At 42.8% G+C, this 27,367-nt stretch overlaps 1 protein-coding gene across 22 annotated transcripts in view; it reads right to left on the bottom strand.

Moving 5' to 3' along the window:
• The window catches only part of tcf7l2 (transcription factor 7 like 2), an 88,676-nt gene that overhangs the window by 41,423 nt on the left and 19,886 nt on the right, over positions 1 to 27,367 (bottom strand). For 15 of the 22 annotated variants that reach the window (XM_039788145.1, XM_039788157.1, XM_039788161.1 and 12 more), the window contains exons 4-5: positions 17,064 to 17,165; positions 9,568 to 9,627 (exon numbers count right to left, since the gene is read on the bottom strand). In XM_039788145.1, the coding sequence (XP_039644079.1) occupies positions 9,568 to 9,627; positions 17,064 to 17,165 (162 nt within the window). The remainder of the gene's footprint in view (positions 1 to 9,567; positions 9,628 to 17,063; positions 17,166 to 27,367) is intronic. The other 7 variants (XM_039788163.1, XM_039788153.1, XM_039788156.1 and 4 more) reach the window with 1 other exon arrangement.

Below are 27,367 nucleotides of genomic sequence, written 5' to 3'. Positions count from 1 at the left end.
GCGCAAATCATTCTACTATCAGGCAAATTAGAGCTGATTTTTCTCAAGTCTTTATCAATGACCCTCAGAAGAGTAAGGTTGAACTACTCCAGACCAGCTCAAATTACTACTCAGGAGGCTCTCTTGCAAAGTACTAGGCTTACTATTTTAATAGTATATGTAGGTGTCTGTTTACTCATGTTGTATTCATAATTCCGCCTCCTGCAGGGCATCCGTGTCCACTGAGTGCCCTTGAACATGCCATGAGTAGTCTTTCTGTGCCTCAACTAAAAAGAGACCTGAAAGACAGCTACACACGCTTCCGCACAGTTGGATAAAACAAACCTTAACCACACAACTCAACCTCACCAAAGAACTTGCTTTTTTCAAAAGATGTTTAGAAGAATGTTTTTTTCTCTCTCCTTGTCTTTGCTTTTTCTCTCCCTGGATAAAACAAATGCATCATTTTTCCGTTAAAAACTAAAATCTTTACTCCCTCCTCTCCCTCCCATTGTGCCATTTCCTTGTGTGGAAGTGCTCCCTCCCATCGATTTTCTCCTAGCCAGGGCCCTACCCAACAAGAGCCGCTTCCTTGCTGGTGTCATCTCCTTGTGCCTTTCTCCTTTTAACTGTGTTTTACTCTTGTGGCATAATGTACAACTGCCAAACTGGCATTGGGGAGGGGAGTGCAATGGGAGGAAAAGCTGATACATGCGCTCAAAAGTCTCGGCTATTGATTTCTTTTTGATGCAGATGGGGAAAAAAGAGAACTGTTCAAAGCTGCGGAGAGCCTTGATCACCACTACAGTCGAGCCAGTTGGTAATGTTGTTGGTAGTAAGGCACAAGGATTGTGAGTGCATTGTGTTATGGTTGAGCTTTAGATTCTGTGCGGTCAGAAGGCTTATTACATATAATAACCAACATGCACTCTGGTCAAGGCTTCCTGGTGTGCTTGCATCATTAATGTGTGCAATCGCCTGGAAAAAGTGTCAACTGCGATGGAGATTGTGAAAGTGACTACAGCTCCATTTCAGAAAAACACCAAAAGAAACTGCAGGCTTGTAGGAAAACACAAAATGGGCATGACTACTCAATGGAGTTGCCAGGTTTACATAGCCAATGAAGAGAAAACTGAAATGTGCAGCACAATAAATAAGGTAACCGTTGAGAAAAAGAGTGATATGTGTCGGGACTATTTCTGACATATGCTCAAGACAGGATGCTGAAATCAAAGGCACCAGAGAGCCATGTGCAGAAATCCAGAGATGGAGGGGAAAGCTAGCAGGAGTATTTTCCAGCAACTGCAGCTCCTCATCCACAGCTTCAGCTCTGCCGGCCCTCTGTGATGTGTGCCTGTGTCCACTGGGGGCTACAATTAGCCCATCAAACTCATTCCAGCCGGGAATCCACACCGCCTCTCCAATCCCCTTTGCTGGCTCTCCGAAGCCTATGCTACTCCATAGAGACAGGCAACTTGTTAGACTAGGGGAGGTAGCCTTTGATGTGCCAGGTTCTGCCGAGGCCTCCCTTTTTGCTCATATCAAGGCTGAGAAGATATAACAATTAAAATGGCGGGAGAGGCAGACTGACACTGCAGTATGTGCTCGTGCAGCTCGTGTGCCATGTGCTTGCCTGAGCACCTTGGACCTGATCCTCACAGGTAGGGGGTGCACCTCAGTATTAGTGCAGATATCAGTTACCCAGTGGCTGGTGAAGCAAAGACGAGTCACATACAAGAGAGATGTTCTTTATGCCAATGCTATAAATCTGTCATGTGGCTTCTCCTTGCTTCTGACTGGCTGGCCCTGTTTCTGTCTGTGTCTGTCAGTTAAGACCTGCCACTTACCCTGTGGCAGTGGTGCAGCATTTCACAACATTTTCTGGCCTGTGGCCCTGTGCTTACTTTTATTAATAATTCCTCTATAAATCAATAAGTCAAAACTAAGCAACAATTTTAGGTATTCATTAATTGTAATTAATGAAGCAAAAATGCCAAACTTTTCTTTTTTTACATCTCCAATGTGAAAATGATCTGCTTTTTGTTTTATATTATTTCATATCTTATACTATTGGGTTTGGGACAAAATGGGCAATTTGAGGACGCCACCTTGAGCAATGGTCATTTTTCCTAATTTTCTGGTATGAATATTAGTTGAAGTCCTAATTTTATCATGACGACAGCAATTAAGTTGTTTAAGTGTGGTATATTTCTGCTGAGGGTTTTATTCCAACAACATAGGTAGAGTAGCTCCAAATGTATTATATAAATCTATTATATGGCAGTGTGGATACACTTCAAACCTACTTTTTTCTAAAGAATCTATCTAAATATATACATTTTGATTCATCGATCTTTAGAAATCTCCCCTGACCTCGCCTGTGTCTCAAGAGATCCCATGTTGGATCCAGACCCCAAGCTGAACAAACTCTGGGCCAGTGGTTGAGATGGGCTGCTGTGTTACGTTGTGTAAGACACAGCTCCACTTCTGTCTCTGCTCCAGTGGGGCTCGGTGGCAGACAGCCAGGTAATTACACAGCACTGACTACCAGCTTGGAGAGAAAGACCCACTGCCACACACACAAAAACACTTATTTGTATGTGAGTATAAAGATCACAAAGCCCAACCTGCACACACAACAATATCTTTCTCTCACACACACACACACACACACACACACACACACACACACACACACACACACACACACACACACACACACACACACGTTTTAACCATTTATTTATGTCCACATGAAGAAAATGATACAGGGACACAAATATTACGGATGCAGTACAATACATATGCAAACTCATGGACCAGTGGCATGCAGCAGGTCTTCACAATATCACTTAATAAGCACAATACTCAGTTCTTAAGGGTATAAGTAGCAACATCTTCGCCATATGTGGCGGCTGCCAATAATAGCGTGCGGAGACACACCCACACACACACACACACACACACACACACACACACACACACACACACACACACACACACACACACATTATGTCAAGGAGAATTACAATGACTCCAACCTGACCCGGCTCTACAGCTGTTCTGCCTCTAGTGTGAGTGTGCCTCAATTTACTGTTTGAGGTAAAAGATTACCCACAGTTTAAACAGGTGTGTACTTATGCAGATGCACAGCACAAGCATGTGGTTTGCATTTGTTGCTGCAGTGGAGCCAGAGTGAGCTTTCGCTGGAGCAGGAGTCAAGCCCAACATGTCATTGGGGTTGGTGATTTATTCATTTTCAATTCCCCAAACTCAGGAAGTGGATATTTCCTAAAAATCTGTTCTAACAAAATTTGGAATTGTGAGAAAAATCGCCGAAAGAATATGTGTAGTTGTTGTCTCTTCATTTATATGATTGCATATTGATTAGCCACAGAAAAAAAGAATAAAAATATATTGAGCATTTACCCAGGTTTCTACCTCTGTAACATCATATGTAAGCACATTTTATTAGCTCTGTTTATTTAATTTGCTTTTGTCCTCATACTTAAACTCAAAGGTACACAGATATCCTAGTACAACATCACTATTTCTTAAAGGCCTTGCAACAGCTTAAGACAACCAAAAACATTGGTGCATAACAGAGTCATGACCAACTCAGCCACATAGGCTAAAAAATGAATGTTACTTCAAAAAGCAGATATTTTAAATTATCTTCAGGGCTGATTCCATCAGTTTTTTGTTATTCTTTAATAATCCCAACAGGATTACAACTTGCTTTGAGTTAGTAGACTGTAAAATAAAAACATAAAGGGTGCAATGATAATTCATTATGATTATTTCCATCATCATGAGAACATTAACATTTCAAAACCTTCAGATGAGGTTGCAAAGTGAATGAATCCATGGCTGGAATACAGCAACAACATGGGTTAGCCATTTCATTGTGACATTACAAAAGCACCACAAAGTGGGTTGGCATAAAGGCAAGTAAACTGCACCAACAAAACAAAGAGGAAGTCATGGTTCAAGGAAGCACGAGGTATTCTCTCTCCGTTGTTGGTTATTCCAGACTTTATCCAAAGAAAGAATCCTGTTTAAAAAAAAAAAACTGCAATGGATTCCAGTGAATGCCAGTGAGAATCAAGCGAGCTATTCATGCTGCCAGTTGATTTAGGCACGCCTCGCTACACACCAATCAGCCCGGCCCCTGCCTCGCCAGCCACTCACTTGTCTGCCATTCCAACACAAGATGGAGACAGTGCCAAAAGTTCCAATTAAAATATCCATTTGTGATGTCTGTGCAAAAAAAAAAGAACAAAAAAACAAGTACCAAGCTTTTTCGATAGCGTAGGAGAAAATACAACAAAAGCTGCCAAAATTCTGTGGACAAGCCACATACTTAAGAGTTTTCTGTCTACACAAACTAATACTAAAGTATGGAGAGTGTGTATGTAGGCAGAATGTGTGTGCGCGAGAAAGAGAGACAGACAGAGCATGTGTGTGCACGGGAGTGGGAGCGTCTTGTTATGGAGGAACAGAGCATGTTGCAGATAAGAGGGCGATGCTGTTCAAAGAAAAAGGCAGGCCGGTAAAGTGTGCGCGGATTCGACATCATCGCCTTACTGTCCCTTAATGAGCCAGGAGAGGAAGTCTGGCGTCCATAGAATCCGCTCCTGTCTCGCTCCAATCACGCTGCTGAGCTTTTTATTCAAATCTCACACACAACTGTCACACAGCCAGTCTGGCCGCGCTGTTTATCTTACTCCAGGAGGATGTTAACAAGACAAATGAATGAATAAATACACAAATAATGCGTTTAGGTAATGTTAATAATGTATGAAATGGAAGCTGCTTTTTGACAGTGGCGCTGCACTAAGGATTCTTCCCAACTTTGGTGACAGGCTTGTTTATTCTTTTCCCAGCATGCAATTCTCTGCATCTTTTACAGGCGATGTCTGGCCAATGCTATAGCACATCTCGCTGATGAGAAAAAGTGGTCTGACACATTAGTTTAGAATTCTCTCCCATGAAAAATACCCCATATACCGTCAGGATTGAGCCATCTCTCCCTTCATCCAAAACGTCTAGTATGATGATCCTCCCTAATCTCATGGAATCCAGGTCTCCTTTTCACCCCATCACACTTCCCTCCTGCTATCACATGACTGATTTCAGTGACATTTTAACAGGCCACTCAATTAGAGTAAATTCTTTTGGAAAAGCTGGATAAATAAATATGAAAGCATGTGCACACCTGCACAGGTATGCGAGAGCAGGCAAATCACAGCGTCACCTGCCTCATAGAAGTGTCCCAAACTTCCAGGACTATTAGAAAAAACAAAACAAAAACGGAAAAAAAAACAGGAGCGGGGGGAAAATGCTCAAAGAAACTGACTCGGTAGGAAAATAAGTCTCACATCAAATTCCTTCCCTGGGCCGAGACAAAAGCAGGGCCTGGCACTCAGACACCGTCAACAACACACACTTGGAAGACGGAGAAGAAAAAAATAACAACACGCACATCAAAACCGGAGCCAAACAAATCCAAGAAAAGTTCAGATAGGTCTTCAGTGGAACTGCCAAGAGGAACAAAATCAAATAAATTGGGGGGTTAGTCTCATTCAGGCTGGCCCGACAAACCTGAAAACAATGTTTAGAATATATGAGGAAGGTGACAGAGGATGATGCTAAATGACTCAGAAAGCAGATACCCAGTGTTTACCCTTGTAAACTCCAAAGAAAAGCCCCTCTCCTGTTATAACATGGGTGGGAACAGAAAACTGAATTCAAGGCGGCTTAAGTGCTCTCTGGAATCACTCAGCATTCCACTGTCTTCAACACACACACACACATATCCACAGAGTTCAAATTTGACTGTGACAGTGTATTCATCCATAACTGTAAATTGTTCTTTGGGGAATTTGGCAGGGTTTCATATTCTCCCCTATCTTTCCCCACTCTAGTCCCCATCTTCTCTCCCTGTCCAAAAAGCTGTCTCTATCACTCTCAATCACAAGCTGCTCGTACATATGTATACAACAGACAGTCGCCATAGCAATTGTGGGATCGCTCAACGCCAAGTCATTATAAAACCAGAGGGATTCAGGAGACCGCGTAGTGATCTGGAGCTTATGACAAAAAGACGCAGCAATAGCTTGTTTGGTGCATCTCTGAAACACCTTTTGTAGTTTCATTGCTTTTCTGATTATTGATTGATTGCTTTTTAAGTACACGTGGCTCTTATGAATGGTTGAATTCTTAAATGATAATGTCTTAACTTAGCACTGCCCTGGTAGCCAACAAGAAATAAGTATCAGCACTGGAAAAGGGTATACATATTTAGGCTTCAAGTGTCAAAGCCTAAATATTAATTTAAAAAGTATTCCCGGTGCTACTAAATTTAGTCCTGCTCAATGATAATAGGAAAATTAGAAGTGTTTGGACCATTTATATAGATCACATCAACACTGTTTATTCTTAAAGGCCTTATTATGGCATGTCAATGCACAAGAGCTATCCAGGAAACTACTAAAAGTGACTTTAACTATTAGAAACTTAAAAGCCAAAACAGACTATAAGATCAGACAAACAGCTACACCCCCCCTACTCCGCCTCTGCTACCACAGATTTAGTCTGGTTGTAGTAAACTAAATCTCCTACATATAGAGAAAGCCTGACTTTCATTTGTTGTGATTGGTCGGCTCAAATATACATACACAGACTAAAAAGCGTGATCCTCTAAAGAGTGAAACTTTTTTTAACTTCGGAAAGGCTGTCAGTTTGAATGAAGCACAATATTGCAAACAAACCCTCACTAGTTATACATTTTTCAGGCCCCTTTTTTTTTTACTAAACAAAGGGCGACATTATCATGGTACTTATGTACCTACAGTGCATGTGTCAGTGTCATAACACTCAAGAGCAAAAAGAATCTCTGCAAGCCACCCATGGGATATTCACTTCACTCTGTTCTCAAAAGTTCACTTCCAAACTTCCTGGAAAAAGGAGCAGACATTTCTGAGGAATAACAAAGAGGGTTAGTGAGAGTAATAACATTGTGTTTAATCCCACACAATTCGGCCTCATACCAGAGTGAGAACAGCAAGCCAAGGGGGACTTGCAGCAAAAACAAACCAGCGCTCCTGCAGACGGGTGTGTGTTAGCAATGCTTAACAACAGAATGTCAGAATCATTACCTAAAATATGGTTAATTCAGTTTGTACCTAAATTGAGAGGAACAGCACCAAAAATATCAGGTAGGGGTTTTTTTTTTTTTTTTTTTTTTATTTTATTTAAAAATAAAAAAAAATATTTTTCTGTGCGGCCCCCCTTTTTTTTTTTTTTCCCCCCCCCTCTTTTTTTTTTTTTTCTCCCCCCCCCCCCTCCCCCCCTTCCACACTGCTGCTAGGGGGTGAAAAACGAGGTCACGGATCGTCTTACTCCAGCCTGCCTCCGTATGGTCACAACTCCCCGTCCCCTCCCTCCACACCTTCCCCTACCAGCACCTCTCACTCAAAACTTCATTCCATCACTGTGGCCAAATCCGCCTCATCCATTCTCCCTCCTCCTCCCCCAGTTTCATTTCTTCCCTCCCCTTTTCTCCACTCCCACCCTTCCTGTGCCCTCAGCCCAGGGCTAATTGGTAAATCTGTTGAACCATGCCAGCCCTAACAATGAGACACCTGGAGTTCTGTCAAAACAAGTTTCCCTGTGAAACGGCCTCCAGTGTTAATACAGTAGCGTAGGGAGCTGCTGAGTCTGTCGTTGCTCACGAGGCTGGCCGCAGAAAGCAGCCCGGGAATCATGCTATGTGGGGAAATTTGTCAAAGCTGAGTCCACGCGACTGTCGGTCTGTTAGGAGTGGTTCATCATAAATTAGATTATTTATCAATAACATTTTTGAACCTTGATCCTAGTTCTTTGTGCACATTAACTATGACCAACCCATGGTTACCACATCTGTCTAAAAGCCTTCTGAGTTCAGGTGTGTGGGTTAAATGAGTCCATGCTGTTGTATGCACATGAAAGTTATAACCTGATCTGACATAGCTGACGTCCTGTCATCTAAAACTCAAGTCACACCTTAGACGCGGTGATACTACATATGCACTGGTGTAGACAAAGGTGTGTTTGTAAGACACAAACACACGCAGAAAGACAGGCACACCCAACAGTGATCCTGCCAGACCTTGTCAAACAAGTTCTAGCAAAGGAGCTTGTATAAGTGAGGGAAGGGGAGGTAGGCAGCAAGTTGACATGGTGAGGTGAATGTTTTATTTATTTTTTTATTTTTTTTAAATCCTAGTAGACTGCACAATCATATTAACAGCTCTTTGCACAATAAAATGATTTACCTTCTTTCTTTCTTTCTTTTTTAGAATTGTGTTATTTACTGGCAACAAAGGCCCTACAGAGTTAGCAAAATCAACAAGCAATTGATTAGTCAAACAATTCAAGTAGGCAATCCACAGAGCCATGGTCGCCTCAGAGGGGATTAATTAGTTATCCTTTGGGCTTCATAATGTCAGCGTCTATCCAGCTTCACACAGCCTAACTGAAGCAAACCAAAACAAGGCTTATTGATGTCCTCAGCATGTCAGCTCTGCAGTCAAATCAAGACTAACTTTACCTTTACGTTCCACTTTTTTTCAATTACAGCTTGTATTCCAGGGATTTTTTTTTGTTTTTTTTTAGAGTTGCAGAAAAATGACAGAGGAATCAGAGCTATTTTAAATTAGAAGACATGCAGTGTTACGACACATCTTCAACCAGCGGATGTGAACAGTGTGTGTTTACATCCACAAAACAGCATCTCAAAGAAATACAAACAGAAAGACTGCCTTTTGTTGCTCGTGAATTGTAGGCTAATTCAATATCAAATACATCCACAATGAACCCCAAAGCTAAAAGGACGATCCAGAATCTGAGATCGGTTAGTAATAAGAAAAATAAAGAAGGCAAACAGAATCCTTAACACACAGAAATGAGTTAAAAGCCAAACAAAGCTGAACAAGAAAACACCTTGACTACCCCGTGAAGCTTGAAAGTCGTCTCTGCTTAGTGATGAAAGGGATACTTTGCCAATTTAAAACCATCTCTGTGTCATCTTTATGTGGACAGTGTATTTAGATGAATGGTGTTTGGCTTCTCTCCGTAACGCCGATCTCGGCGAACCTCTGTGACCCGTTTTGCGTCATCTGGCGGAACTCGGCAGACCTCTGCTGCTCTCCTTGCTGGCGCGACAGAGAGAAGCTAAACACAATATTTAAACACACTGCCCACAAAAAGATGACACAGAGCTGGTTTTAAATTGACAAAATATTTCTTTAAGTAAGCACTTTAAATGTATGAGGCATGTACCATCTAAAATATCCCTCCCCCACAGATATCCCATCACCTGGATTGACATTTCAGACATTAAAAAGCACACCAGCAACAAAGAAGCAGCACTGAATTATAGCACAAAGCACAACACAGCATGATTATTATTATCATCATCACCAGAATTGAGGTTATTCATTCATTATTTTTGTTTTAAAAATCATCAATTATCAGTTGTTAATTTGCGTGTGGAATCAGCCAAAAAATCCAACAAGATATTTTTGGAATTCAAAGGTCTCTCACCAAATGAAATTGGTGAAGGCTCAGATCTGACTGTCCGGGGAATTCCCAGCAGAAGGGCCCCTGAAAGGCAAAGATGGATGTTCCCAAGTCACACAATTATATCAGCTCTCCATCTCTTGTTTGCTCCCTCTCTTTCTCTCACACACACACACACACACACACACACACACACACACACACACACACACACACACACACAGACAAGACAGACAGAGACACACACACAGAGACACACACACAGAGACACACACACAGACAGACAGACAGACACACACACACACACACACACACACACACACACACACACACACCCACACACCATCCTAGCTGACCAGGTTTTATGCAAAAGAAACGTGTTCTCCCTGGAAATAATGCATCCCCCGGCTTTTTAGTTATTTAAACAACTGCCTCGTCTCTGCTGGCTCAGCTTTCTCCTGGGTGCATGTTCTGCCCCATTATTACTAATCTTACACAGATAGAATAGGAGAACACTGGCTCTGCACTGGTTACATGGCTGTTGGAACTGGCTGGCTGGTTGTTAAAACAATATTTCACTTTGGTAGAACATTGTATCTGCTCAGCATCCACAGCTTCACAGGCCTTAAGAGCAGTCAGCTGGTCTGGGGATCCACTGTTACCAACGTTTTGGCACAGTTTTTCTCAAGCTTTAAATATCATGATCTGGCACGGAGGAGTAAATAATATCAACTGAGTGCCGGGGTCATGTTTTTCTTGATGTTAAAGCTGTTAAAAGTGCGTTTATAAAGTAAATGACACTGAGAAAGTGTGCTGACTACGGTTCCCCAGAGCAGTCATGTCTACTATTTTTATCACTTCACTGTGTACACTAAAACTGAAGTTGTGAACTGCCTAGTTTTACTAGCTGTTCCGATATAAGTTTCTTAAGAGGAGGAGGCATTCAGAGATTTACCTGGCAGATTTGTACCTACTGCTCCTAAGAGCAAAAAATCAGATCTCACATGTCTCAGAGATATGTCAGGAGACGATAGGAAAGGACAGGGAAGGAAAAGAAAGAAAATAGAGAAAGGGAGTTATTGATTTCATGAGGAAGAAATGACATGCGACTGGAAGTCTCAGAACATGCAGAGAAAAGCAACAGGGCCTTTAGTTTACTGAGGGGCTCCAATAACTAAAAGCTACTGTGCAAGTCGCTTTCTGTGCAGCAAGATCACTGAGTTCTATTTGTACTTGTGCTTGTGCTTGACCCCGGGGCCAGCTAGATAACTTTTCATAACAGCTAGACAGTGAACACTGTGGTTATTGGTGACACACACACACACACACACACACACACACACACACACGCACAAATATGTATTATCCTTTTAAATGTGCACGTCCAACATAGTATCACACATTCCCTGGGGTAGCTTAAGTTCACAAGGGTTATTCGACGGTCAAATACCAGAGCAGGGAAAATAGACGACAATGGTCCTAGAACTATTCACACCCACACAGAAACACACAGAGACAATACAAAAAGCTGCTGTTCACATTTCTTACAGTAAAATTGAATGGAGAGGCTCCTTAATGTTCTTCGCACATTCAATACATAAATAAATGTTTTCAATTTTAGATTCTGGTCAGTTGCCCTTTACCACTAGCATCATTATTTAATCCAAAGGGCCCTCATGGCAATTTATCAGGTACCTTTACTTTAAAATGTTTAGGTGTACTGTTAAGTCCATAAAGTAAGGAGAAGACTCTTCAGTCAGTGTTGTGGTTTTGTTGCTGACTAAGCCAACACTGAGTGGATTGTCTGTGGGAACAAGCGGCCGTCCAGACTGCCGGACAGATACAATGACTGAGGTGCTCTCATTTTCATTGTCACAGCTCCCGGGCCTGACGCTACGTCTCGACGGCCTCGCATTTTTGGCCCGAGCCAATGATGTAAGTGTGACCCCTTGAACTACTGTCTTGTTTGTAGAAGACAGTGAGAGACAGCTGACAGGCACAATGGTCTCTATCTGAGATCTGGATTGTGTGTCCAAAAGATATCGCCCAACTATATATATATATATATATTTCTGAAAATCAATTCAGAAATTATTCATGGGAATGTTAATATAATATTAAATATTAAATATTAAAATTAAAATAATCCTACATGCCAAAAGCAACCACAACAATAACTACATGTGTGAGATATGAGCTTTCTGTTGCAGCAAAGGTTAAGGGTGGATGGATGCATACAGAGAAAGAAGACAAAAGCGGGGGAGAGGTTATTTGGAAAAAGGCTTAAAATGCAGAGGGAAAGTGCAGTTTAAGGTTGGTATAAGTCAGGATAGAAAAAGCCTTCTAGGTAAAGCCTATAGACAGTGTGTGGGTGGTGCCTGCTGACCACAGGGTCGCTCATTAACAGCTGAGGAGGCCAGGCATCCCAGAGTTCTGGGCAATTGTCTGCCTAGCCCAGGTGCATGGCCCATTCAGACCACAGGAAGCCCCCTTTATCCCCATTCCTCTAAAAATGGACAGAGACGCGGTCAAGGAAGGTGAATGTGATCCTGGCTCTGTCTTTTCTAACACGAACCTAGAGTAGCAGTCGCATGCCCAGCTAGTCCTTTGGCCCATTGTTGGTATCCAAAGAGTCATTGTGGCGTGTCTTTTCTGAATGCTCGGTGTTATTTTGTTTAATAATATCAAAAACACCCCAGCTCTTTTCACACAGCCTCCTTCCAGTACACATTTGTTAGAGAAACAAGACTGAATGGGAATGAAATAAGCATGTTCAGTAGTTGTAAAGGCTCAGGTGGGAGGTCTTGCAGGCCATAAAAATGGCCAGATTCCATCACTTCCTCCACACTAATTACCATACACTTGGAGCAAGTGCCCCCTCTCTCTTCATCCCTGTGCCCATGCTTCACTACCTCTGACACACACACACACACACACACACACACGCACAATAACACACAGGGAGGCGCAGTTGGGAAATGGTTAACACTCCAGCCGTCCCCTGCTGCCAGTGAAAGCCCACAAAACAATAGAGACATTGTTTGACCAGGGCTAGGCTCTAGACTCTAAGGCTGTGTGTGTGCGTGTGTGTATGTGTGTATGCACGTGAATGTCAGGAAAGTAGTTTGAGTGTGTATGCCCTTAACATTTGCATGTTTCTGCCCCAATTCACAGAATTGTGAAAGTTCAGAAACGTGATTCAATAGTGTAGAATAGAGTGTTTTAAATGCTTTTATATATCTCATTCTAGAGGTGCTGTTTCTTTATCTATATTCTAGAAAATGTTTGATAGCATGACTGAGATTAGTTGGGTTAATACCTTTGAGCCAAATAATGTCATGACATTACCAACTTCAGCTTGGACACCTCCTGAGTCCTTAACTGCACTTTTGTTGATGCTATCAGCACACGCACACTTTAAGTAATGGACTTGCAAAACAATCTGGTATGGTACGTTATGTTGTGTTACTGGGCTAACGCAATAATCACTGTCTAAGTGTAAAAATGGTAAAAGAAAACAAACACACACACACACACACACACACACATCACTTTCTAAATTCAGCCACCAGCTTTAAGCTACTTCCTGCTAAGTATCCGAAAAGTCTCTTCAAGTCCACAATGTCAAATTAAAACATCACAATAAAAGGCACGTTGCAAAAGCAAGGACTGTTTATGATCTTTCCCTCAGGAGCTGTGTGAGGCATACAAATGTTTCTTGGGAGTCTCTCCCTCAAAAAATACACATCAATCGGTGGATAAATATTGAATAACTTTCAGCCAATGGCCTAAAAGTTCAGCAGCGGCAGGTTTTGAGGCTGCCTGCGGGGTGGTCAAGCACTTCAAAGGGTCCTGCGTGACCCCCTTCGAGAGCATGGTAAACAGGGGCATACCGCCAGAAAGACCAGCCTGCGTGAGGTCACTTCCTCTTTTCTCGGCTGATTCACCTCGACTGAGCCTTCCAGCCAGAAATGAGACCGTCTGTCTGCATCTCCGTCCCTGTCGATCTCTCTTCCATCCTTCTCCTCAGCCACAACTTTCCAACAGGCTTTATCTACAGCCATCGTGATCTTACCCTCTATCTCTCACTGTCTCTCTGTTGTTGTTTCAACGGTCTCGGGGTCACTTAGGCTTCAGATTGCTGTTATCTTGCAGGCCAATCGACGGCTTCTTATCACTGCTTATGCAGCCTGCTAGCGCTAAAGCCAGGGAGATACCAAGGTGCCTGAGTGTTTCTATGCATTAGTAAACAAAAAGAAACTACTGTTACCGATTTTTTTGAAAAGGGGATCACATTCTGGAACATGCAGGGCTACATGTTCTGGTAAAAAAAAGAAAAACGAAAAGCTTGATTGATTGAGTGACACCCGCGGAAGTCCGTGTGGGGTTATCATTGGCAAGCACAATGCTGTCCACAGTTATCTGTCTTTTCTATACGTACAACAGACGGTATGATGCAAACCAGGGAAACATTCAATCACACTTCCTTCTCAGTCAGAGGTGGATGCTGGAGCAGGATGGCAGGAGCGGCAACTATACAAGCTGCATTTCACATTCAATATATCAGTGGTGCTAACAACGAGATGTGTGCCTATACGCAGCAATGCTGCAATGCCTCTGATCTTACCAGCCTGTGTACTCTATCAAACAGATCACACTAGGGCTGGGCAATATGACCACAAATATTACAATGTATTCTCTCATATTGATCAGTGTCAGTACTAATCATGACATCAGTTTAATAGTGCTCCCACTGGCCCGTTCTGCTTTTGCTTCTGTTTTTCTGCTTCAAACTAAAGCCCAAAGAAAGAAAGAAACCAGAAGGTTCATTAAAATTTCAGATAGTGAGTTATTTATCATCAAATCCAACTGTAATTGACCCCGCAGTCTCTTACAGTATAGGGCAGCAACTAACGATTATTTTCATTGTCAATTAATCTGTCCATTATTTTCTTGATTAATCGATTAGTTGTTTGGTCTATACATTGCCACAAAATTGTGAAAAATGTCGATCAGTGTTTTCCAAAGTCCAAGATGTTGTGCACAACTCAAAGATATACAGTTTACTATCATAGAGGAGTGAAGAAAAAAAAATATTCACATTTAAGAAGTTGCAATCAGAGATTTTCTTATTTATTTTTTTATGAAAAATTACTTAAACCGATTAATCAATGATCAAAATAGTTGGCAATTAATTTAATAGCTGACAACTAATCGATTATTGTTTAATCTTTGCAGCTCTAGTCTCTTAACTTAATTTTAGTTGTGGCTATATTGCCATCTAAGGGCAGAAACCTCAGATCCCAATCAGGACCAAATTGAATCGGTTATACCTCGGCCCAAGGAACATGTGTGTCGATATGTTCGTTTTTAAATCTCGCTAATCAGTCACTTATTACGCATTTTTGTTTTGTATTTTCATGTAACTCAATAGTTACAGTCACTCCATTGTGTTGTTGTGAATGGATTTATATTCCAGCAATGTGCAAGCTTATGTTTTCCATCTGACTGGTTGTCCATCTTCGTTGTTTCAAGTTTGTTTTTCGCCCTACAGCCAGTTTCTGTTGTGGTGTTGCCTCTTTGTTCCAAGCCTAGTGTTAGTGTTGCATGTCTGACTGTTTGTATTACCACCTTCTGTGTACATTGGGGAAAATAGATGCCTGAATTAATTTTGCCAACAAAAAAAAGCCAAACGTGTTATGTTATAATTTTAGATTTTAGATCAATGGAGCACCCAATTAGTCATTAAGGAATCTACATTTAGAAAAAAAATATTACAACAGAAATGTATATAAAATGGCATCACTAATGCATTCTGAAAAGTTGAGCTGCAAACATTACACTTTACTTGTTCTCAAACTTCCTTTAAAGGGGAATAGTACAGAAGGAGTTTAGGTGGATGTGAGGTGGTAAGTATTTACAGCCATATGACTCATAGCAGGATAAAACCTCAAGTATTTACCTGCAGCTTTTGCTGCCTACGACCAGTTTAATGACTTCATAGGAGTTGGGACTCTTTTCTCAGCGTCTCCTAAAATAACAGAGTATGAAGAGGCCCCTGAACTCTTTGGTATAAAAATAACACTAGCATTGCAGGGAAAGATAAGGAGGGCCTTAGCTGAGCTTGTTTTGTTCAGAATAATGCTGTCATTGCTAGCTCTTTGTCTTAAACACAACTTTTGACAAGGATTCTGTTTCAAATAAACAGCCTTGTCAGCTCCTGCTATTTTAAGACGTGCTTAACTTAAATGGGCAAAATACCAAGGAGGCCTTGGCTTGCCAACTTTCGAGTAACTGTTCAAGATGGTATTTATCACGGACCATAAAAGTGACTGAACTGATCAAATGTCAAATATGACTCAGAGGGACACTCTGTCTTGACAGTGCAATTTGTGTGATAAAAAATCATCGCTTCCTCCTGTGAGCTCCAGAGCCATAACGACAACTAACTGTGTTGTTGCACAGAGGGCATAAACAAAAAAGGGTCTGCCATGTATTATTAGCTCCAGCGCTGAACGGTTACCACAGGAGATATTCTATTCATGAGCACACAAACTTGGAAGGCTTCTCTATCTAAAATCGTTATGCTCTTTTCAAATTTTCATAACGATATGTAGAAGATGCACGACTCCAAAACAAAAGTAACAACTGTGCCAATAATGGCCCGGGGCATTCATGATGATGATAACCTCACTAATTCTGCTCAATCCCCACTCTCATTGATTTTCCTGGCTCGCTAACCCTGTGACCACATACGCACACCTCCCAATGTTCAACCTTTCCGCTGACCTTCTGAAAACTTCATGCCTTTAGCTATCTACTAAGTTCACGTTCAACTGTTCATTGTAGAGCTGCTTGCCTCTTAGATATTGACATGCCTGGGGTGGATGATCTGTTACGTGTATGTACTGCGTATGCCCCTATAGCTGTCCAGCCAACTCTCCTGCCAGACTACTCCTCCAACTCCATGGACAGGGTAATCAGTGTTGAAGGAACGCCCACACTTCCCTTAAAGACAATATGTTAGCAGCCCAGCATTAGCTCATTCTCATGAAAAATTTGTCAACATTAGACCAGTTTTTTCATAATCTTCCAGCTCAGTACAAGGCTGGGCTGGGAGCAATCATTTCCTCTAGGATTACAGGCGGCGTGGCTGTCCAAAGAACAACTGCTGCACCTGCCACAGTGGCAGCCCCCAGTGCCATTCGCCTCCTGATCATTTACTAACAGATGAAAGCTATACTTTCCACAGAACTTTCGTTGTCAAAATTTACATGAGTTTACAAGTTTACATAAAACTGACTGGGTGTGTTGGGGACTGTGAGAAGGGGTAAATGCAAACAAATATGCATTTTTTTCAGTCAAAACATCCATTCAGGGGGGAAGGGGAGGGCTTTAACACTGAAGAAGTTTTCAGGATGGATAAGAGAAGAGAAGCAGGGTTTGTTTGTCTTTTTTGTCATGAATAAGGGAAGAAGAGCTGGTGAAAGAAGAAAAGTACCAGGCGGAGTGTTACTTACAACGATGTGTGCCGGTGACGGGGACCTGGCATCTTTAAGTGCTTGTCTACTTTGAAGACCTCCTTGTTGAACATCTAGCAGGGGCCATTTCATCTGTAGGTACTGAATGGTAGAAAGGAAACAGAATGGAAAGAAACAAACAAAACATGTTAACAATGCAGAAAGCAAAAAGAACAAATTAAAAATAAGACAAAAGGGAGACAACATTTCTTACATGGGTGTATGGGTGTGGAAACTCAAAAAAATGGAAAAGCAAATAAAGATCTTAAAGCGGCTGGTGGATGGGGGTGAGGATGGCCTCAAGCATGTATGTGAGAGTCCAGCAGGAGTGCACACAGTAGATGTGAAAATCAAATTACACATTTTAAGAAATATACAGAACAAAACTCTTCTTTTAGTAGCCAGGATCCTTCTCGGTGAGCAGAATTTTTAAAAACAAAAAGTGTAGTTGCTGACAGGTGACTTTGCGTTTCATTAAGTCACTAATTTGGAGTTTGGGGAGGGCAGACGTTAAAGGTAGTACTGTACACACCTCCTGGCTTTAAGATGACCTAATGTCATAAATGTGACTGTTGTTAAGACTTTTACTGGAACCCATAAAGAGGTTAAAGCGTGGCGTCTTACCACGCTCCTCTGGGGCTAAACCTCCTGACTGCTCCCATAAATGATTTACTTGGCCTCTATCAGAAGTCTCTCTCTCTCTCTCTCTCTCTCTCTTTCTCTCACACACAAACACACAAACACACACACAGATAAGCCGAAACAAGGGTCATGAGAAACATCTGTCTGTTATAAAATGGGTGGAGCCCTTTTAATTTGATGACATGTGCTGCATTGACGGTATTACCTAAAATGGTCTACCTTGTATCTTTACATATTGGCCATACAGCAAATTCTCTGTAGATTTGTCGGCCATCGACAGCCAAGTGTTGACCTTGCTATAGTATGTGGTCTAGACACTGTTTACCAATGTCACGGCCACCTATTTTGAGGGAAAGCGGTCACAGCAGCTGTTTTGGCTCACAATAAAAACCCATATGTCTCAAGACACCAAATGCAAGAACAGGAACAATCGGTGTTACTGGCTAATTAATACAAACGGGTGTAACAGGCCTATTTTGTAAGCTTGGTGCCACAGATACTTCACTTGGTAACACAACGGCAGAGTCTGTGTGTTTTTTTTTTTTTATTTAAATTTATTTAAATGGATATTCATATGAGTTGCTCTATTACACAACAAATACCCCCTGACAGTCTGACAGGTCAGCTTGGACTTGGATCTGGGCCTATGATGCCATTTGCACATAAACCTTCAACATGATCAAGAAATCTTAACTCTGGAGTGCATTTTCAACGTCTGATATCCACATGTTTGGAGTTTGTTGCTCCACTTAAAGATGCTATCAGAATTCTATTCAATTATATAGAGGGATTGAGATCATGTGCTTCTTTGCAATGATGACATAAGACCTTAAAAAGGTTCATGCAATCCTGTTACATTTTATAATTATCTCACCATCATTATTGGCCCAGAGCCCAGGATCACATTTTGGCACTTGGTGACAAAAAGTTTAGGTATTTCAGTTTTATAAATTAGAACTTCAGTCTTCAATCATCATTTAGTTTGGCAGTTGTATAGTGATGCAGGTACATTAGATCCATTTTCTTTGTGATGACGGCTAGTTTGTATGCATGTCTGAGGCTGTGTGTGTGTGTGTGTGTGTGTGTGTGTGTGTGTGTGTGTGTGTGTGTGTGTGTGTGTGTGTGTGTGTGTGTGTGTGTGTGTGTGTGTGTGTGTGTGTGTGTCAGAGCTGGTCAGAGAGTGAGTGTGTCGCGACCCTTCCTGAGACTGTGTCTAAATCAGTGGTAATTAGCGAAGAGTTCACTGTGGGGTGCCTGCCAGTGGTAGACGCTGGAGGGAGTTATTGACTCCATGTCCTCGGTTACAGCCCATGCAAGGGAAAAAACAGTTTGCTGCCTGGTCTTTCTCCACCACTACCACTCATTTATAACCCCAAGATGGTTTTTATTGCTAAAAAAAACTGGGTTTGTTTATGCTTGTTTGTATGTTCTGAGTGTGGAAAAAGGAAAGGTTGTAAAAACTCCAGAGTAGAGGTCTTTTTTATGGACCCCCCACACTGGGTATTAATTGCCATGAAGGGGAGAGAGGAGGAGAAGAGGGGGGTGGTGTTGTAACAGTAAAAGAGGAGGAAGAGAGTGACGGGGCTGCTGTCATCTATGAGGTAATTCAAGACAGTGTCCATTGGTGCCAGGGGGGCTAGAAGACAGGGCAGTGCAGGAGAAAAGAGGGGGTAAATTGGGAATCCAGCATGGGAAAGTCCTGCCATTGGGTGTGCACACATGCTCACACATGCAAATATTCAAACACAGCTGCAGCTGGAGAAGGAGACGAGCGAGAGGACAATCTGAGTAGGTGGGTAAGGAGCGTGACGGTGACACCCCTGAGTGTGGTAGAGAGACACTGAAAGACTACACAGAGAGGGAGGGTGCCGCAGCGCATGCCCTGACAAGTGGCTCCACTTCAGCTCTGCTATTGCAAATGTTCTCACACACTAATCTCTCCTGCAGGTTTTACAAGCATGCCAAGGAAAACGGAGCCCTGGCAAGCACCGGGCTTTCCGACCACCCCCTTCTTGGCCTCAGTCCTCTTCCTCCACCCGTCCGCCTGCCCTGCTAACCGACGCACCGCCTGGTCTTGAGTAGGCCATGATCTCTGACCCCTCTCTGCTGTTCCAAGCCCCTCCCTGTTTCCCACTCTGCGACCTGAAAACTCTCCCGCTATGACGGGGCCCCTCGGGTAACTCAAGAGCCATTCCAATGTGACAAATTGCTCCGGAGTTCCAGGATAACTCTCTCCTCTCCTCTGTCTCTCTTCCTGCCCCCCACCCACGCACACAAACACTAGCACGCCCCCCTTGATAGACCCCCACCCTGCAAGAGCCACCCAGTGGCTGTGTTGCAGCTCCAGGTTGTGCAGCAGACGGCTTTTCCTTCGCCCCTCTCCCTTTCAGCCTCCCCCCTTTCTCTTCCCCTACCCTGCGCCCCTACTCGCCTGGCCAGCCCCACAATGGGAGCTGAATGACTCAATTGTCTCTGATGAAGTGAAAGACAAGGGAGTCCTCTAAATCCTTACACAGGGATGAACTCACTCTCACTGTTCCGATTTTCTTGTCCTCTACTGCTTTCCCAAGCACAAGAAAGGGGTTGGTGGAGGGGGGTGGGAGTTGGTGGAGGGGGAGTTGCTTCCAGAATAATGCTTATTTTCCTTATTGATTATTTTGTATGTTCTATTTTCAATTAGCCGTGTAGTCTATAAAATCAGTCAGAAAACGGGCCTATCAGAGCCAAAGTGGTGATGTCTTCAAATAGCTTGTCCTCTCTGACCAACCGTCCAACACTGAAATATACCGTTACATTGAGAAGACCAGAACCAATACAGTATGGCATTTTTCACAAACGGTATTGGCAAAATACTACGGCTTTCCTCAATACCATTTTTAGGTTCCAAAGCTTCGGTAGAAATCCACTCACGACTAGAAACAGCGCAACCTTAAATAAAATCAAAATCCTCACACTGAGCTGAAATGGAAACACTATGCTGAGACACATGTCTTTTTCGGTTTAATTAAAAGGCATTAATTTTTAAGGATCCTGATATTTTACAGTATTGAAAAAAAAAGTAGCCGTACAATATGCTCTGTTGTTCAATTAAACTGCTACTTGTTTCAGATATATTTGTTTTACTATACCATATCTGAGCAGGTGCTTTCTATTTGCATGCTGGACTACTCACCCATATGTGAGTTACTGCTGCTGCACCAAGGTCTGGCATGTTATGAGCTACAGAGTGTTAACCCAGATCCACACTGACTGTCATCGCATTGAAAACAAGCTGAGGCCCTGGTCCCGGTGTCACAGCTCGTGGCAGGGGGGAAGTAAGCGCAAGACAATTGGAGGGGCATCCTGAGCGCTCAAACATCATCCTCACATGTCTGCACACCGGCTCTCACCACTGTTGTTACTAATTCAACAAGCTGGCACAGAAGCAATTTGGCCTAAACCTGGTACCAGTGCTAGACTCTGATCCTCCCAAATATAACCCATCGTTTCCACATCCTATCAAACATTAACTAAACGTCAATACTTGCTATTGACAAAGAAGGAGGGGGGGAGAAGTATTACTCATACATTTTTAAGTGAGAATGACAGACAACAAAAGAGCAGGATTGATCCTCCCCTTTCTGGTCAACAACCAGCTCCTTTTTTCATAAAGCCCCCATCTGATGTGTTTATCAAATGCAGCCTGGCGGCTAGAGCAGCAGCCACCGCAGGGCTTGTTCGTTTTGTTTTGGATTAAGAGCAGAGAGCTTCAGACCAATCAAGCAAACAGAGATCCTTATGTGCCAATGTGGCTCCCAAACACTGGTCCACTTTCCAGCAGGGAACCGAGGGACAGATGATGAGGACCACTGGGGCTCCATCTAGCATCCCAGCCATATGAGCAATGTGAGAAAGGAGGGGAGACAGAGGGGCAGAGACAGACAGGCATATAGCAGCTTGGGTTTAGAGTCAGCATATGGATACCAGGTGTTGCTATAGAGAGTCCAGCAGATCTTCGACCCATCTGTGGCCGCCTCATATGACAGACATGACATAGCTCTACATGGGCGTCATAGGCAGATTTACAGATAACACATATACATTCACAGTGAAACCCTGACTTACTGTACATGCTTACTCGCTCATTCACACCTGAGCAACAATGCTCACCCACATTTGAACATACTCTGGTCGACAGGCCCGGCAGCTCCTCTGGGAGAGCGCTCAGAGATGGAATTGACAGCTTGCAGATTACACCAATCGGACTGCTACTCTAAAGAGCTTAATTTAAGTCTGAAATGATCAAGGCTAGTAAGAGGAGCCCATTCATAGCTCTGCAAGTAAACTGCACCGAGCTTAAAAGATTAGTCTATCTAGTTTGACTACAATTTTATCCCGTTAAAAACAAGAGCTGAGCATATTGTCTTGATCTGTTGCGGATATTGCCGGCAGTCTTTGTCCTCACTCACAGGTGCCAGAGAAGAAGCATGCACGTGCTTATACAAACACCTAATTTGTTGAGAGAGGGACAGTAATTTTCTGTAATTGAGGGACGAAGAACCTTAATGCAACACAGACCAATCTCCCTGGTTATAAAAGAAATCACCAGTCTACTCAGCTATATGATACATTGTTGTGTCTGATTCGGTGTACCTGGTTTTGGAGGAATGGGTTTACTGTAAAAAGATTAATACCTTGACAAAACTGGGAGAAAGTTAGACACAATTGTGCCTATCATGGCTGCTTTAGTTCTACTAATGCACATTTTATGAGTAAATAATAAAGACAAAAAAACACACCCCACCTGCTCTAATAGCCAGAGGCATTTTGCAACCAGGAAAATAAAAGTGGAATGTGGGAAGGCCTGGGGTTTGGGGCAGGAAGGGGTCCGCTGGGCCCATATTTACTCCAAAGCCAGAACCGCTTGGGGGTCCCACTGGCCCTGACAGCACTGGGGCCACCGACCTGATCCAAAACCTCCCCTCCTCACCTTCTCTACCCCTACTCCCTTTGCCAACAATCTCCACCTCCACCTTAAACTCCCCTTCTCTCTCTGTCTTGCAGAAAAACTCAACACAACACTTGAATAAAAGCATATTTTCCACATGGAGAATGAGCAAATTACCTCTCCTTCCTCTCCACCCAACTCAGATATTACTTAAAATTTGGCTGTAGAAACTACTATTGTTCATAATATCTCAGAAAGTATTGCAGTCTTTGAGAAAAAAAAGGGGAGAATTGCTTAGTTTTTAATTGATCTGTTCAGTGGCCTTTCTTTAGACTTATTTCCATAACACTTGACTTTTATCTGGCCTGTTCTGGAAGTTAGTTTCGCTCTCTTAAACACCGGTTCATGAGATAAGTATGGCTTTGCTCTGACACTGTTTACTTAGCAAGTGTGGGCAAATGTGCTGTTTAAACACCAGCTGATTGACCGGAAAGTTTCAAAGGATTGCGCAACACGTAGCCGACAAATATGTCTGCAACAATCACAAGGAGACACAATTGTCCACAAATGTAGTTCACTACCTTTAATTAAATTGATTAGATGATGATAGATTATAGCAAAGATTACACACACCCGGATGCACGGAGTTCTCAGTTCAAGTTCTCTGCCCAAAACACACTAACTTCTCAACAAGCCTCAGAAAGTAAACAGCGTTCCTTTTCTGACTTTTGCACGTCCTCCCCCCATTCCCACTGTCCCTCTCCCTGTGTCATTAGGAGCATTTCTTGGCGGCTCTATAAATATTGTGGCAGGGAGGGTGAAGGCCAGCAGTAGCTGGCTGGTCTTCCGTCAGCCCCGCTAATGAACAGGCGCTCTGGCACCTTTAGCATCAAGCTCTGCTGCAGAATGCCTCTGCTTTAAGGTGGTTCTGCTGCTTCACAGAGCTACTCTTCTATCTGAGTGACTCTTCTTTTTTTCTTTTCCTTTACTCAGACACAAATATAACTCGGGCCTTGGCGTGCTTTCATTGGCTTCCATGACCACCAAGGTGACAAACTGAGTGGTTTGTATACAGTATTATGAGGCTGGAAGCTCTTATAAGAGCAATGGTCATAAATGCAGCTTAATCAACTTGTCTTACTTACTCCTATTAAGTAATCACTGTTTACTTTAACAAAGTGGGTTATCAGACTCCCTAGTCTGGTTAGTAAAGGCTAAAAAAATAACTGGATGCAAAATGCACAGTTCAAAAATAAGGGCAGCATAGATGAAGGGTTTTTTTTGTGCGCAATACTAAAACATATTTTATGTTACTAAAACCACAACTTAATGTTTGTATTAAAGGTGCTTAATCAAATCATCAACATCATAAACAAGTCCCTCTACATTTCATCCTATGAAGATTTTCAGTCATGCGTGTAAAAGGATGTCTAGATGTAAAACTGCATTTACTGGTTTTATCCTGAGGACATTTTGTCAATTATCAATTTGAGAACTAATACACATTTTGGATGAGCGGTGAAAAGGTTAAAAACAGAAAATCCAGTTGACTTTTTTTTCCATATTGAAATGTAGGCTACTACAGCTCCCTCCATGCATCAACTTGTCGGATTACTGAGATCCATGTAAACATCTGCAGGAACTATTAGCTCAGTGTGGGTAATTGTTATTTGTGCGCATTCTGACATTTTCTTTTATTAATAGCAGTCAGTAGAGGACCCACAGCTCAGTGGAAGTAGGCTGATGGATTGGCAGGCCAAAGATCAGGTCCTGGACCTTCCTGGTTGGAGTCTCGTAAACACTGACCTAGTTAGAGGCTACATTGAGGTGAACAGGCACGTCAGCACGACTAGGTGTGTCTGAGCCCCTTACGCAAGGTCAGGCCAGGGGGTAGGAGGAGAAGAGGTTGGGCAACTCATGCGCACACTACATGCTTACCTTTGTTTGCAGGAAGCAGGGTTCGGGGCGTGGAGGGGAGAGTTAAAAAGGTGAACAGCAGCTGAGCTCTGCTGAGGGAGAAAAAGTAAGCTGATTGCAGCGCCCACGTTCTGCTGGAGAATGCTGTATTTGGTATTGTGCTGGAGGAGAGCTGAACGCTGCCCTTGATGTTGGGTGTCTGGTTTTGTTCTGCGAGAGTTCACTATGAATTAGTTAAACGGTAGACTGGATATAAGGAAGCTATGAAACATGCCTCAGAGGGAGAGAATGTGTACACTCTCACTCAGGCTTCACAAAGACTTCCGATATTGTGAAAACACTATACGCTATCACACAATTCCACCTACGCATATTCATCAATCAGAAAGCATTATGTTGAAGGCGTCACACACACATATACCAACAGCCAATTAATCTTCACAAAAAAAAGCATTATACGAAACCAACAAACATTCAGTCTGTTTTGTGTCTCTTTCACACCTGCACATGAACCTTGAAGCAGTTCAGCCTCCATATTCATGAGGCCTACTCCCTCAGCATACCTAAAGCACGGGATTTTAAAGGGTTTTCACTCAAATCCCAAAATATGATTTCAGGTTATGGATTCATAATACAACCATCTATGCTAATTAGTCAGCTTTGAGCCATCTATTTTAGGTTCATTTAGCTTTAACCTACCTTATCATTGTTGTTATGCAACATGGTATTTACTATGACACCATGCACGAAAGAAGGAGAAAAAAAAATCCCACACATGCAATTACATGCACACTCACACAGTGGGGTACTGCTGCTTTGCCACGGTAACTTCATGAATAAATAAGTAATAAGGGTTTAGTTATTGGAGCTCATTAAAATGCGAGATGCTTCCATGACAATAACACCCGAGGAGGGTCAGGGGAGGCGGCTGTGTAGCCACCCGTCCCTCCATAACCTGACCACATGCCCTCAACGCTCACCTCCAAATCAACTTTGTCAGCGATGCAGCCCCCATCTTACCCTCTGCATCCCCACCTTTTCTGACACACAGCAGCATCTTCATGCATACACAGGCAAAAACACACACACACACCTCTCATGGTTAATTACCACTTAGCTCAAATCACGTGGTGAGCCGTCCATAAGAGCCACCCACCCTCCTTCCCCGCAACACAAACAGCAGCACACATGCCAATTATTGATGAATCTTTAATATGCCGTTTTACAAAGTCTCCATCTCATTTCCTACCACTGAGCAGATGATTATTCTTTCAATAGGCAAAGTATTATAAATAGAAAATGGCTTTAGCATATAGAATGTTACATGCATAAGATTGAGTAACAATAAATTAGCTTAATGTAATATTATAGCAGGGTTGAAACAAAGTGGGCCATTTGGGTAAAAACGGCTAACTTTTTGTTTTCCTCTTGCCTTGCATCTCGAGCTAGCACTGTATTAAACCCACGCACAAAAATCCCACGCCGCGATAACATGTCAATAATGAGCTGAGGCCATCTATTGATCAGCTTAATTTTGCATCTATTAGCTAGGGAACGGCTTGCTCCGGGGGCGAGGGAAGCCAGGCGCTAACACGCACCGACAGGCTGGATGGAGATCATTACAACTGATGTTCACACACACGCTGTGATTGACATGGAGATAAGGCAGGGGAGAGCCAAGGCTCGCACGCCTCCCCGCACACTAAGCTAATGATACACCAAACGTGTGCTTGGTGTGTGTACGGCGGTGTCTGTGTGCGGGAGCATGATAGAGAGCGTCTATCTAGAAAGAGTGTTGGAGCAGGAAAAAGAGGAGAAGAAAAGCAGGCCACACGCCTTTGCTAATTGGCACAGTCAGAGAGGGAAGCTCATAAAAAACGAAAAAGCATTTAGTGGAGCACCTCAGCTTTCTGGATCGCCTTATCAAGTCTGTGTCATTTAAATACAGTTGACTACACCACAGAAAAACCTGGCTTTGACCTGAAATGCATTATTTCATCTCATACTGCCTTAATTTAGAGTTTGCATAAGAAACTCAGTTGAGGCCTTCATTATGAAAATCATTTGTTTTCCTGTGAACGAATTATTGCAAGCTTTCTGTGCCTCGTGTCAACACAACAAGCAAAGCAGCTGGGAAAAGCAGAGAGGTCTTTTTTCTCCTCTGAGCATTTTCTGACTCTTTTTCTCACATTCAGAAGAAGTGACGTAGAGAGTAAGGATGGATCCATACACAGAGGGGGCGTGCAGGGAACATTATGCCCTTTTCTCCCTGCTAACCTATCCACCACCGCTGCTACAATGGGCCTGGCTTGGCATTGATGCAACCAGCTGCAATGTAGGATGCAGCATGCTATTCACACAGAGAGTGGAAGAAACAGAGAGTAAGGGAAGGGCCGGGCGCTGGAACTGCACCTTTTACCACACCATCAAAAAGAAACGACTGAATCTTTGTGTACACCATCTGTATATCTGAGTTTTTATGGGGAGGAGGTCTTGTTTTGTGCCAGATAGGTTCTGTGGAGGTGAGGTCAGAGGCACAAAAAAACAAAAAAACAACCTTGGCTACAAACTGTGTGTTTTTGTCAGTTGAGGGATGCAGCGAAGGGATCGAGGGAGCAGCAGGAGGAGGGAGGGAGGTGAGGGAGGGGAGAGGGGGGCGGGGAGGAGAGAGGAAAAAAAGCCCTCAGCCAAGCCATCAAGTTGAACATTGAACTTCACAGTAGTAGCTGCCTTTCTATGCCTCTCCTTTTGATGTTACCTCCAAAGCAAAGGATCAAAGGCTTGGAGTGTGGCGTGGGGAAGTCCCAAGCTCTTAGCC

This window comes from Perca fluviatilis, chromosome 21 (genome assembly GCF_010015445.1).
Source record: "Perca fluviatilis chromosome 21, GENO_Pfluv_1.0, whole genome shotgun sequence".
Classification (NCBI taxonomy): Eukaryota; Metazoa; Chordata; class Actinopteri; order Perciformes; family Percidae; genus Perca; species Perca fluviatilis.
This window is presented reverse-complemented; position numbering and strand designations above follow the sequence as displayed.